Source organism: Engystomops pustulosus, chromosome 8 (genome assembly GCF_040894005.1).
Source record: "Engystomops pustulosus chromosome 8, aEngPut4.maternal, whole genome shotgun sequence".
NCBI classification, from domain to species: domain Eukaryota; kingdom Metazoa; phylum Chordata; class Amphibia; order Anura; family Leptodactylidae; genus Engystomops; species Engystomops pustulosus.
The window spans coordinates 9,520,467-9,533,757 of NC_092418.1; the positions used below are offsets into that span (position 1 = coordinate 9,520,467).

A 13,291-nucleotide genomic window follows, 5' to 3' on the forward strand; every position below is an offset into this window, starting at 1 on the left:
GAAAAAACGCATTTGTGCCGTATTCTTGTGGGCTTGGATATTACGTCTTTCACTGAGCACCCCAAATGACATGTCTACTTTATTCTTTGGGTCGGCACGATTAAGGGGATACCAAATTTGTATAGGTTTTATAATGTTTTCATACATTTACAAAAATTAAAACCTCCTGTACAAAAATTATTTTTCTGATTTTGCCAACTTCTGGCGCTAATAACTTTTTTATACTTTGTTGTACGGAGCTGTGCGTGGTGTCATTTTTTGTGAAATTTGATAATATTTTCAATGATATCATTTTTAGGACTGTGCGACCTTTTGATCACTTTTTATAGATTTTTTTATATTTTTCAAAATGGCAAAAAAGTGCCATTTTCGACTTTGGGCGATATTTTCCGTTACGGGGTTAAACGTATTGAAAAACCGTTACCATATTTTGATAGATCGGGCATTTTCGGACGCGTCGATACCTAATGTGTTTATGATTTTTACTGTTTATTTATATTTATGTCAGTTCTAGGGAAAGGGGGGTCACAGGGAGCGGCGATCCCAGGTAAGATGGCGCCGCTATCTTTTTGAGGCTGCCGGCAGCTTTGCTAGCACCGATCGCGGGTGTTACCGGTAAGCCTTTGCTGCAATATGCAGCAAAGACTTACCGGCTATGGAGAGGGCTCAGCCCGTGAGCCCTCTACATGCAGCGCGACCGGCGTATAAGACGACCCCAGAGAAGACAGAAGACAGACGACAGAAGTCGTCTTATACGCTGGAATATACGGCAATTCCTTTATTTATATAGCGCACACAGATTACGCAGTGCTGCACAGAGTTTGCCAAATCGGTCCCTGTCCCCAGTGGGGCTCACAATCTAATCAACCTACCAGTATGTTTTGGAGTGTGGGAGGAAACCGAAGGACCCGGAGGAAACCCACACAAACACAGAGAGAACATACAAACTGATATCCATTGGATACGTCTTAATTATTAATGGCGAGAATGAGTTTTTAACGAGAACGTGTCATTTTGGTTATGAATCATAAACCTAATAATAGAAACAATAACACGGGGGATCGAATAGAGTTATGTAGAATTGTTAAAAAAGGGAAACATTACGACAGAGGCAGGTTACAGTTTGCCGTAATACAAACGTCTATCTAGCAGATATTCTAGCGTAAAGCTATCCATAGGAAGGGACTGTCTATCCTCCATTAATGTATTGATTCGTGCCAAGAAGAAGGTTCAGTTCACACCGCACTCCTGTGCAGCACCTGTGCAGAATTACTCATCTTGAGGATAGATTCAAATTATTGAAAATAATTTGTGAAAAAAGGCATAATGTACATATAAATATACTGACGGCCTGCACAAATACAGTGGGGAAAACCTGTCCCACATCAAATCCTAAAAGAATCTGTACATCAAGCTGTTTTTTTCTTTAGGTTTCTGCTTGATGCACAGCAAGCAGAGTTTCTGTAAATGGTAATAGGCTGAAACAGAAAGTCAGCTGACTTATGACTTGTTTACGTAAAAAGTGCTCATCACCATCGAAAGGGAAGTCCAGCAAAAAATATGACAGTGACATTGGTGAGATTAGCAGAAGTACAGACCGTTCTTATCTATGTGCCTATAATATTCCCAGAAATCTCTGAGCATACAAGAGGGACTTAATGCCAATATGGAAATCACTACTAGGGGTCTATTCACACTCCCCCCGCCCCCCCACCTCGTGAGCCTTTAGCTATGGCCGACACCAGGTTATAGTACAATACTAAGCTAGGCCGGGCGCTCCATCCACATCCACCAAGTAGAGGACATTCGTGTATAGCCGGCCTCCGACATTACGTACACAACCGTGCGTGCATTACGGGGTGTACCTACTCTATGAAGTCCCAGAATTTAGCCCGTGAGCTCCGCCCAACTTCCAAAAAATGGCATCCTAGCATTAAATTTACTCCATGCAATCTCAGCACCCAGTTAATCCATTGCCACCCAATACAGGTTACTTACGCAAAGAAGGCCTTAGGCAGGGGCGTAACTACAGGGGGTGCAGAGGTTTAGGGGGCCCTTACGGTGTCACTTTCCCATATGAGAAGACTATTACTATGAACGATACATTATAGTCGGGGGCCTAGCACAGACTTTGCACTGGGGCCCAACAGCTTCTAGTTACGCCACTGGCCTTAGGCACCGCAACTACACAGACAATGCACCCTGATGATTACACAGCACATGCACTCACTACTTATACGATATTACAATGATGAATTCACACAGAACATGCAATCGCTTACTACATGGACTATGCTAATAATGACCTCTGGTAACGTAATTCCCTTCAGAGACTCAGATTCTTTAAGGCTACAAGCAGAGACTTATTAAAGGAACAATTTAATATACGTACAAAAAAATGCAGAACACTCAAAGAATAAAATTGTCAGATAAAATGAAAAAAGTTAAAAAGATTACACATACGATACTTACAAACAGTTTGGGAAAAATGGAAACAAAAAAACCTCTTGCTATTGAAATAGGTAGAAGTTCTTTGGCCCGAGGACTGGGCATAGACAGCGATCCAGTCTTCTAGTGTATAGAAGCCTCAAACTGAACCAAAGCCAATAATTCTTTATTTATATAGCGCACAGATTACACAGCGCTGCATGAAGCACGTCACATTGCTCCCTGTCCCCATGGGGCTCACAATCTAAACAAGTCTTATCCTCATATCGAAGTTGACCAATTGCAGAACACCCCTGATATTAGGATAAGACTTGCTGCTAGGCTTCCGATTCTCGCTCCAGGAGCCTATCTAGATCCCATAACTGTCCTGTGTAACTGGGGACCCATAATTATGAATTATGCCCCAGTTATGGACAACTATGATATTTCCCATTGTCTGAGTTTTGGAGGGAAAAACCACATAGTCTGCTGATACTTTCATCCACCTTCCTAAACCACACTCTGCCAAAGGTTTGCATGTGTATGCTCATGGCATGTGTAAATTATACATTTATCTTACTTGTATATTTTTTATCTGTGATTTTGAATGTTTACATGATTCATTACATATATCCACAGATGCAGATCTACAAGTCTCGGCTCCGTCTTCTCAGAAAGCTCTGAATGGATCCACTGTGGTTCTGCCCTGCACCTTCTCTGTCAACAAATCACCTTTTGATCCTAAATACTTGGCTGTATTATGGAATTTTCAGGGCAGGCGCATCCTTCTATATGACAGTAAAGGCGTGACCAAGGACCCCAGGGTGAGATTTGATGTAGAGGGGGTAAAGGATGGAAATGCTTCGCTCTCCGTGACCAATGTGACGCTCTCTGACGGCGGGATCTATTCATGTCTGGTGATTTACACCCCAGAACAGATAGAGAAGAAAATTATGCTAGAAGTTCAAGGTAATGATTCTGTAGTAGACAATTTCAGATATTCAATGTGTTTTTTCTCAGATCTCAGCCACAAAAACTGGTTCATCCCTGGGGAGGTCTCCACTAGATAAGAGAACAGAAGTTCAGATTGTGCATAGAGCTAAGAGAGTTATATTATGCCTCTGGTTTGCTCATGCTTCAATGATATTCCACAACACTGATTACTATAACTAATTGAGGTTGTATTCACACCAACGTATGAGGGAAGTATATCTGTCTGGCCGGATTTACATCTCCTATAGGCAACTATGGCGCTCTGGCTCGGTATGGTGAGTACAACAAGTTCTATGCTCCATCTTCAGCTGTGAGAACGTCCGTGTGGTAGAGAGGGGATGGGTGAGCAGCGCTCATCTCTCCTCCTCCCCAGTCTGCCTGACGTGTACATACGTCCATGTGAATACAGCCTTAGAATGTATCCAAGGAGCCGAGGTCTTGACAGATCTGTTGCTTTGATGGATCCTTTTGGAATGGTGCCAGTTGTGAAGTTGGTGGAAGTGGTGAATGGTGTCAATACAAATACAAGATTACACAATGATTTACAGTGTATAGTAACTTCTCCGGGGTTATTTATCACCACCCTGTGATAGTTCTATGACTGCCCTTGGAGCTCCACTACATTGTGTGGTGTTGGCCCTTTGATGTTTTTTTAAAAAACTAATCAAAGGTGAGTAAAAAATCGCAAGGACATACACCTGGGGGTGGGGGAGTAGAGTGCAACTTCTTTTGGGGTTTTTATTGAAAAAAATCTGTCTTTATACAATGTTGCACTAGCAGTGGTTCTATGTTTAAAGAAAATCTACCAACAGGATGCAGGATTGTAAACCAAGCACACTGACATACTGGTGTGTGCCCACTCTGGGTTCTTATGCCCTTATGTTTACAAAATAAATGGCTTTAACCCCTTAACCCCTTATCACCGACACTAGTTTTCAGCTCAATGACCAGACTCGATTTTTCAAATCTGACATGTCTCACGATAATTGGTTATAACTTCGGAACGCTTTAACATATCCTGGTGATTTTGAGAATGTTTTCTCGTGACACTTTGTACTTCATGTTAGTTATAAAATTTAAGTGATAAGTTTTGCGTTTCGTTCTGAAAAAAAGTGAAAATTTGGCAAAAGTTTGTAAAAATTCTTCATTTTCCAAGTTTGAAATGTTCTGGTTTCCAGACAGGAAGTAAAACTACCCAAAAAGTTTGATAATTAACATTTACAGAATATCTGCTTTATGTTGGGATGTTATTTTATGCTTCCGGTCATTTTTCTAGGATGTTATGAGGTGCAGAACTTTAGGTGCGATTTTTCTTATTTTCATGAAAATTGCCATAACTCACATTTTGAGGGACAACTCAGCTTTCAAGTGACTTTGAGAGGCCTAAATAATAGTAAAACCCCATAAATTACCCCACTATAGAAAGTTCACCCCTCAACATATGTAAAACAACTTCTATTAAGTCTATTAACCCTTTAAGTGTTTCACATGGGTTAAAAAATATGGACCTGCGATTTAGAAACTATGGAATTTTTTTGGAAATACATTCATTTAGGCCAAAACTGACATTTTCAGAATAAATTAAATGATGAAACGCACTGCAACGCTTGATGCCCAATTCCTCCCGAGTGTACTGATACCTCATATGTGGTGGTAAATTTCTGTACGGGCGCACGGCCAAGTATAGAATGAATGGAGGAGCCATTCACAGCAGATTTGTATTGTCACATTGTACGACCTATAAATTTTTATTTTTTTTGGTAATGCGATCATATGAGGGCTTATTTTTTATGGGATGAGATACAATGTATAAATAATTTATTTTGGGAGTCTAAAGCTTATTCATGAGATTTTATTAACTATTTCAAGGGGGACACAAACAAAATCATCAATTTTTATTTTGGATTGTTAGCATTTCCCCCCTCCCCCCCCCCGCAACGTAAAAATAATATTTTATCTTTATTCTCTGGTTCACTACGATTGCGGTGTTACCTCATTTATATAGTTTTTCTTATTTTTGCTCAATTTTCCTGAGCAAAACCAATATTGGAGAAAATCGCATTGTTTTTACTATTGACAACTTTTCAGGGCCATAACTTCTGTATTTTTCTGTTGTCAGATCTGGTTGAGGGCTTATTTTTTGCGAAAACAGTTGTTCTTTTCAGTCGTATCATATTAGGTACCGTAACTTTTTTTGATCACTTTTTAGAACATTTTTTGTGATGGTGTTTGATGAAAAATTGTATATTATGGGAAGTTTTTCGAGTTTTTTTTTTACGTAGTTCACCGAGCGGGTTCAATATTGATTTAGATTTATTGTACAGATTAATACGGACGTGGTGATACCAAATATGTACGTGTTTTTGTGTTTTATTTACTTTATTTGCATTTTATGTGTTACTGGGGAGATTATGGGACTTTTATTTTATTTATTTATTTAATTATATTATAAAAAGATTTAATTTTTTTTTTTTTACTTTTTTACATTTTCTACTTCTTGGCTTGAATAAGCGATCATCCGATCGCTTATTCAAGCCTTTACACTGCAATACACTTGTATTGCAGTGTATAGTGAAAGTAACTGAGCATGCTGAGCATGCTCAGTTACTTACAGCCGGGTCCTGCCAGGAAGGCAGGACCCGGTGAGAAGAGGAGCCGACAGCCTCGGGTCACTCGTCGGGACCCGGGGCAGCGGCAGGAGGAATCGGATCCCCCGGTAAGCACACCGGGGGGGTCCGATCCACGGGGGACACACTTGCACGCCGCGGTCAAGCATGCAAGGGGTTAAACACCCGGGATCGGAGTTTTTCCGATCCCGGGTGTTAGTGCCGGGTCTGGGCTGTGATATCACAGCCCGACACCGGCACCAGCAAGACCCGGTGTCCCGAAAACTTAGAAAGGCGTAGAAAGGCGTCGCATCAGAAGAAGTACCCTTAATGACCGCCGTAAAAACCCGATAGGGCGGTCATTAAGGGGTTAAGGACGGAGGGTTTTTCGGCTAAATTCTCGCTCTCCAACTTCAAAAATCCATAACTTTTTCATTTTTACGTGTACAGACCTGTGTGAGGGCTTATTTTGTGCGTAACAAATTTTACTTTCCCGTAATGTTATTTATTTTAACATGCCGTGTACTGCGAAGCTGAAAAAAAATTCCAAATGTGGAAAAATTGAAAAAAAACCGCACGTGCGTCACGTTCTTGTGGGCTCAGTTTTTACGACTTTCACTCTTCGCTCCAAATAACACGCCTACTTTATTCTTTGGTTCGGTGCGATCGCGGTGATACCAAATTTATATAGGTTTTATTGTGTTTTAATACATTTTCAAAAATTAAACGAATGTGTACAAAAAAGAAAAAAAAAATTTTGCCATCTTCTGACGCTAATAACTTTTTCATACTTTGGCGCACGGAAATGTGTGAGGGATCATTTTTTGCGAAATGAGGCGACATTTTCATTGCTACCATTTTGAGGTCTGTGCGACATTTTGATCATTTTTTATTTCATTTTTTATGTTATGTAAAAAGGTGTAAAAGTCGCATTTCGGACATTTGGGCGCCATTTCCCGCCTCGGAGGTCACCGCCGGCCGTAACCATTTTTATATTTTGATAGATCGGGCATTTTGGGACGCGGCGATACCTAATATGTCTGTGATTTTTACTGTTTGTTATGTTTTATATCCGTTCTAGGGAAAGGGGGGTGATTTGAACTTTTAATATTTTATTAATTTTTTTTATTTTTTAAACTTTTTTTTTTCTTTTTTTTTTCACTATTTTTTAGACCATCTAGGGTACATTAACCCTAGATGATCAGATCGCTCCTACCATATACTGCAATACTACAGTATTGCAATATATGGCGTTTTTGCAGGTCATACATTACAATGAGCCACTGGCTCATTGTAACGAACCTGCATAAACCATGTAGCCTCGTGTCAAAAGAAGACCCGAGGCTACCATGGTAACCGATCGCCGCCCCCCGATGACGTTCGGGGGCGTGGCGATCGAAAAAAAGATGGCGGCGCAAGCACCGACCGCGGTTATTAGCGGTGGGGGTTTTGTGCAAAATGCAAAAACCCCCACCTCTGTATGAAGAGGACTCAGCCCGTGAGCCCTCTTCATACATCCCTTATACCTCTGCGCCGTAGAGCTACGGCGCAGAGCGTTAAGGGGTTAAAATTCTGCAAATGAGCCTTAGGGCCCTTAGGCTCCATAGATAGTCTGGAGGTCCTTAGGCTCATTTACATAATTTTGAAAGCCTTTTTCTGTAAAAGTGAGGACATTAGAAGATTAAATTAAGGCTGGATCCTGCCAGAGGGGGCTCACACCATGGTGTAAGTGTGCTTGGTTTATAACCCTTCATCCTCGTGGTAGATGGCGGGAAAAGGTCTTTGCGATTTTTACCCTAAATAATGGCAGAAATCACCATTGCAATTTTTGCCACTATTTTAGGCCAAAAAGGAAATCCTGTGATAAATGTCCCCCCATGTGTTTATGTTCCTGACAGTCAGACCTACAATCAATCTTCCTAAGCAAACTTTCCATAAAGATAGTGAGAACACCGTGCGCTGTGCGGCTGCCGGCTTCTATCCCCGGGAAATTGAGATTACGTGGATTTTAGATGGAAAGAATCAACATTCTCTAATTACTGAAGACATCCAAAATAAAGACAGCACATACAGTGTGAGCAGCTCTGTGACCTTCACTATGAGGGCGACTCTAGAGAACAAGACCTTATCCTGCATAGTCCATCATTCCTCCCTCCAAGAGCCCATACAGGAGGACCTGCTGCTCTTATATAAGGGTAACGCTGATAGACACCTCGGAGGTTTTGCTTTATGTTGTGCGTAACTTCTACTAAGATCTATCATTTTCACAGAGAAAACATCAGCCGGGATCATCGCCGCCTGTTCTGTCCTTGTGATTATCCTGATAGTTATAATCGCTGGTGTCCTCTGGTGGAAACAGAAACGGAGGAGGAAAGGTAATGAGATTATACATTACAAAGAGTAATCACTGACAATGATTGTAATGTATGGTAATGATGCATCTGAGCATCTGCATAATGTTCCGACAGATAATAGAGGAGTCATACTAAGAGACATTGAGGGTCCTGCTAAGCTGATAGATGGACAGGAGACCACCCTGTACTGCACCATAGACAACTACCCCAAGGACCTGTGTGTGACCTGGCTGCTAAGAAGATCTGGAGAGGAGCAGGAGATCCAGACGTCTCAGATGAGAGGACATTCAGGAGAAGAAGAAGAGAGTTTACTGGATACATCCTATGTGATCAGATCACAGCGCGAGGGACGTCAGCACAGAACATCCCTGAGCTTCATACCCCATATGGAGGGGCATAGAGGCGTCACCTTCATCTGTAGAGGGGTCTATGGTCCCCGTAATGATGAGAAGACGTTTCACTGTAAGACTATTTATGGTAAGATATCCTGACACTACACAGTGAGATAAAGAGTAATACAGATGGCCCATCACAATACAGACAAAACAGCTTCACCAAGTCAGCTGAGTTGCTGTACAATACTTTCATATTGCTTAGGCTACATGCACACTGCCGTGTGCCCGCAGCACCGTAGCACAGGGAGAGGAGGAGAGGAGGTGAGCGCCGCTCACCCCCGCCCCTCTCCATAGGAACATATGGGCCACGGCGCCGTAATACGGGAAAAGATAGGACATGTCCTATCTTTTCCCGGGCTACGGAGCGGTACGGTGCCGCTCCCGTACCGCTCCCGTACCATGCTGTGAGCCCATAGAAGTGTATGGGGGACGTATATCGGCCGCATATACGTCCCCCATACATGTGTGTGAATGCAGCCTAAATTAGTGTCTTGTTGAGCTGTTTTTTTCTTTGTACAATAATTATCTGTTAAAGGAAAATATAAGGCGCCAGGTCCAAGGATCTCTTACCCTACAGGTAGTTCAGTGAGTTGTGAACTGTGTAAAACAAGGCATCTTCTCTGCAGAGGGCTGGTAATTATTTTTTACTGAAAATTAAATAAGTACGGTAATTGTGGCCCTTGGAGAAGTTTTTGGGACTCCAAAAGAAAAGGGACACTTGCTGAGCATTTTCTTATGTTTGTCTCCTTCTATATTTTACTTATCTCAGGAAAGCCCAAGCTGTCACAGCCGGTGGTGAGGAGTCTGTTTGTTTCTGGAGAAATTAAATATCTGCTCAATTTGGAGAAATTTTATCCTAAAAGAATCAAGATAGCATGGAAGCAAGGAGGGGGAGGAGCAGAAGAAGTCGTGTCATCCATTGAATCGCAGTCAGATAATCCTGACGGATCCTGCAACGTCTCCAGTGAGGTCACAATTCCTGAGGATCGGCACAAGGATCCAGGATTCAGAGTGCAAGTGACCTGGAAACATGAATCTATGGAGGAACCAGAATCCAAGGAGATGAGCATCAGAGATCCAGGTGAGAAGAGATGATGTCTCGCAGATGACCATCAATACTGACATGTAGAGGGTACCCTTCAACCCCTACACGACTGCCATACGTCTATATACGTCCTATTTGCACATGCCCCGTACAAATGGCACATATATACATCAAGATAGTGTCCCACCCAGTCCGCCGAGGCCCGCCGGAGTTCATGATCCCATACTTGGTGAAGGTAAGTGCGTGTCCCGTGACACTTTTTTTTTAAATGCGGCGGTTTCTCCGAATCCTTCGGGTTTTCGTTGGGCCACGCCCCCGATTTCCGTTGCGTGCATGCCGGCGCTGATGCGCCACAATCCGATCACGTGCGCCAAAATCTTGGGGCAATTCAGGAAAAATCGTCGCAATTCAGAAATATTTGGGTAACACGTCAGGAAACCGCGAATCGGGCCCTTAGTAAATGACCCCCATTGTCTCTTTTTCCAGATATCTCCAATAGTCAGGTTTGTTATATCATATACCATGTTAATGATGTTTATGACAGAATAAGTTACATCCTGACATCGTACGTGTGCATAAAGCATGCAGCTATGGCTTTTTAAGTTTTTAAAATTAATTGCATATCAATTCTTTATGTGTTTTTGTAGATTATATCTGGACTCCAGTTGTAGAAGAGATTCAGGTTCCCCCTCTACATCTTGGGGTCCCGGCCGTCCTGCAGTGTAATATCTCGGAGTATTTCCCGGATGCGGTGACTGTGAAATGGACGAGACGCGCTGGAGACGAGATCTATGAAGAGACTGACGCTACATATAACCAGAGGATAAGATCCAGGAGAGCGGAGGACAACACCTACAGCTGTAGCCCCAGTCTGACCATCACCCCCGCACTGGAGACACATCAGGGGGCAGAATACATATGTCAGGTGCAGCATCCCGCCCTGGAGACGCCCATAGAGAAGAGAACCGGGAAGCTACTCGTCACAGGTGAGGAAGTATATCATGTAGACAAGTATAAAGCTTCTCCTTTGTTTTCCGTGTAGGTAAAAGTTTGTGACAGCAAGATAAAGCCCCAGTATAAGCCACTTTATACCTGCCACATATAACTCACAGACCCTAAACACTAATAGGAAATCATATTACAGCAGACAGGGTTATGCTATGCAGTAACTGATTTATAGTGAAATATTCAATACTGTACAAAAGTTTCAGGTTACAAAATCAAAGGAAATTAACAAGAGAAAAATCTTAAAGTGATCATAATAACTCTAATTACAGAACTATTGTTTCTAGTTCTGGAGCAGAGATGGTATAATCCATATTTTTTACATTATATTGGATGAATTGCTGACAAAGCCTTTACCTTGATCTCCTTATATACCTGTGCACCTCTGTCTCCCTCTCCCTGCCCATAATGACATGAATAATACCTGCAGGACCTGAGTGATGTCAGGATCATGTGACTGATCACATTCTTCATCCCTGTAAGGTCCTTGAACCATTTGGTGCTGCTGGTCATGATGGAGCCGGGGGATGGGAGTAAACGTTATCTGTGTTTGTATATGTAGCAGTGCTGTGCTTGTGTATGTTGCAGTGCTGTGCTTGTGTGTGTTTGTATATGTAGCAGTGCTGTGCTTGTGTATGTAGCAGTGCTGTGCTTGTGTGTGTTTGTATATGTAGCAGTGCTGTGCTTGTGTGTGTTTGTATATGTAGCAGTGCTGTGCTTGTGTATTGTCACGGGCACCCGTGCCTCCGTTGCGGGCACCCCCGCGATCCATATCGCGGATCGCGGGTGCACCCGTGCCTCTCTCCGCTGCCGCGGTTCCGCTCCTGTGCACTCACCTCTCCTGGCTCCCGCTCCCGTCCGGACTAGGTCTCGCGCGCGGCCCCGCTCCCTAGGGCGCGCGCGCTGCACTGTCTCAAGATTTAAAGGGCCAGCGCACAGGTGATTGGTACTGGTCATTTCCTGTCTTGTATTTAACCCTTTGTTTCCCATCATTCCCTGCCGGATCTTTGTGCCTCTTAGCCTTGCGCTTTGCGGCGGGCTCTGGTGAATACCAGGTGCTGGCTAGTTACATCTCCAGCGGTGGTCCAGAGGATCCACTGATCCTAACATGTATGTAGTAGTGCTGTGCTTGTGTATGTAGCAGTGCTGTGCTTATGTGTGTTTGTATATGTTGCAGTGCTGTGCTTGTGTATGTTGCAGTGCTGTGCTTGTGTATGTTGCAGTGCTGTGCTTGTGTGTGTTTGTGTATGTAGCAGTGCTGTGCTTGTGTATGTTGCAGTGCTGTGCTTGTGTGTGTTTGTATATGTAGCAGTGCTGTGCTTGTGTATGTAGCGGTGCTGTGCTTGTGTGTGTTTGTATATGTTGCAGTGCTGTGCTTGTGTATGTTGCAGTGCTGTGCTTGTGTGTGTTTGTATATGTAGCAGTGCTGTGCTTGTGTATGTAGCAGTGCTGTGCTTGTGTGTGTTTGTATATGTAGCAGTGCTGTGCTTGTGTATGTTGCAGTGCTGTGCTTGTGTGTGTTTGTATATGTAGCAGTGCTGTGCTTGTGTATGTAGCAGTGCTGTGCTTGTGTGTGTTTGTATATGTAGCAGTGCTGTGCTTGTGTGTGTTTGTATATGTAGCAGTGCTGTGCTTGTGTGTGTTGGTATATGTAGCAGTGCTGTGCTTATGTGTGTTTGTATATGTTGCAGTGCTGTGCTTGTGTATGTTGCAGTGCTGTGCTTGTGTGTGTTTGTGTATGTAGCAGTGCTGTGCTTGTGTATGTAGCAGTGCTGTGCTTGTGTGTGTTTGTGTATGTAGTAGTGCTGTGCTTGTGTATGTAGCAGTGCTGTGCTTGTGTATGTAGCAGTGCTGTGCTTGTGTGTGTTTGTGTATGTAGCAGTGCTGTGCTTGTGTATGTAGCAGTGCTGTGTTTGTGTATGTAGCAGTGCTGTGCTTGTGTATGTAGCAGTGCTGTGCTTGTGTGTGTTTGTATATGTAGCAGTGCTGTGCTTGTGTATGTTGCAGTGCTGTGCTTGTGTGTGTTTGTATATGTAGCTGTGCTTGTGTGTGTTTGTATATGTTGCAGTGCTGTGCTTGTGTGTGTTTGTATATGTAGCAGTGCTGTGCTTGTGTATGTTGCAGTGCTGTGCTTGTGTATGTAGCAGTGCTGTGCTTGTGTATGTAGCAGTGCTGTGCTTGTGTGTGTTTGTATATGTAGCAGTGCTGTGCTTGTGTATGTTGCAGTGCTGTGCTTGTGTATGTAGCAGTGCTGTGCTTGTGTATGTAGCAGTGCTGTGCTTGTGTGTTTGTATATGTAGCAGTGCTGTGCTTGTGTATGTTGCAGTGCTGTGCTTGTGTGTGTTTGTGTATGTAGCAGTGCTGTGCTTGTGTATGTTGCAGTGCTGTGCTTGTGTGTGTTTGTGTATGTAGCAGTGCTGTGCTTGTGTATGTTGCAGTGCTGTGCTTGTGTGTGTTTGTGTATGT

General features: G+C 43.0%; 1 protein-coding gene across 1 annotated transcript in view; it reads left to right on the top strand.

Moving 5' to 3' along the window:
* Positions 1-13,291, top strand: part of LOC140075746 (uncharacterized) — a 52,773-nt gene that overhangs the window by 6,405 nt on the left and 33,077 nt on the right. The window contains exons 3-8 of the mRNA XM_072122023.1: positions 3,067-3,396; positions 7,925-8,221; positions 8,297-8,401; positions 8,495-8,857; positions 9,545-9,856; positions 10,468-10,806. Of these exons, the coding sequence (XP_071978124.1) occupies positions 3,067-3,396; positions 7,925-8,221; positions 8,297-8,401; positions 8,495-8,857; positions 9,545-9,856; positions 10,468-10,806 (1,746 nt within the window). The remainder of the gene's footprint in view (positions 1-3,066; positions 3,397-7,924; positions 8,222-8,296; positions 8,402-8,494; positions 8,858-9,544; positions 9,857-10,467; positions 10,807-13,291) is intronic.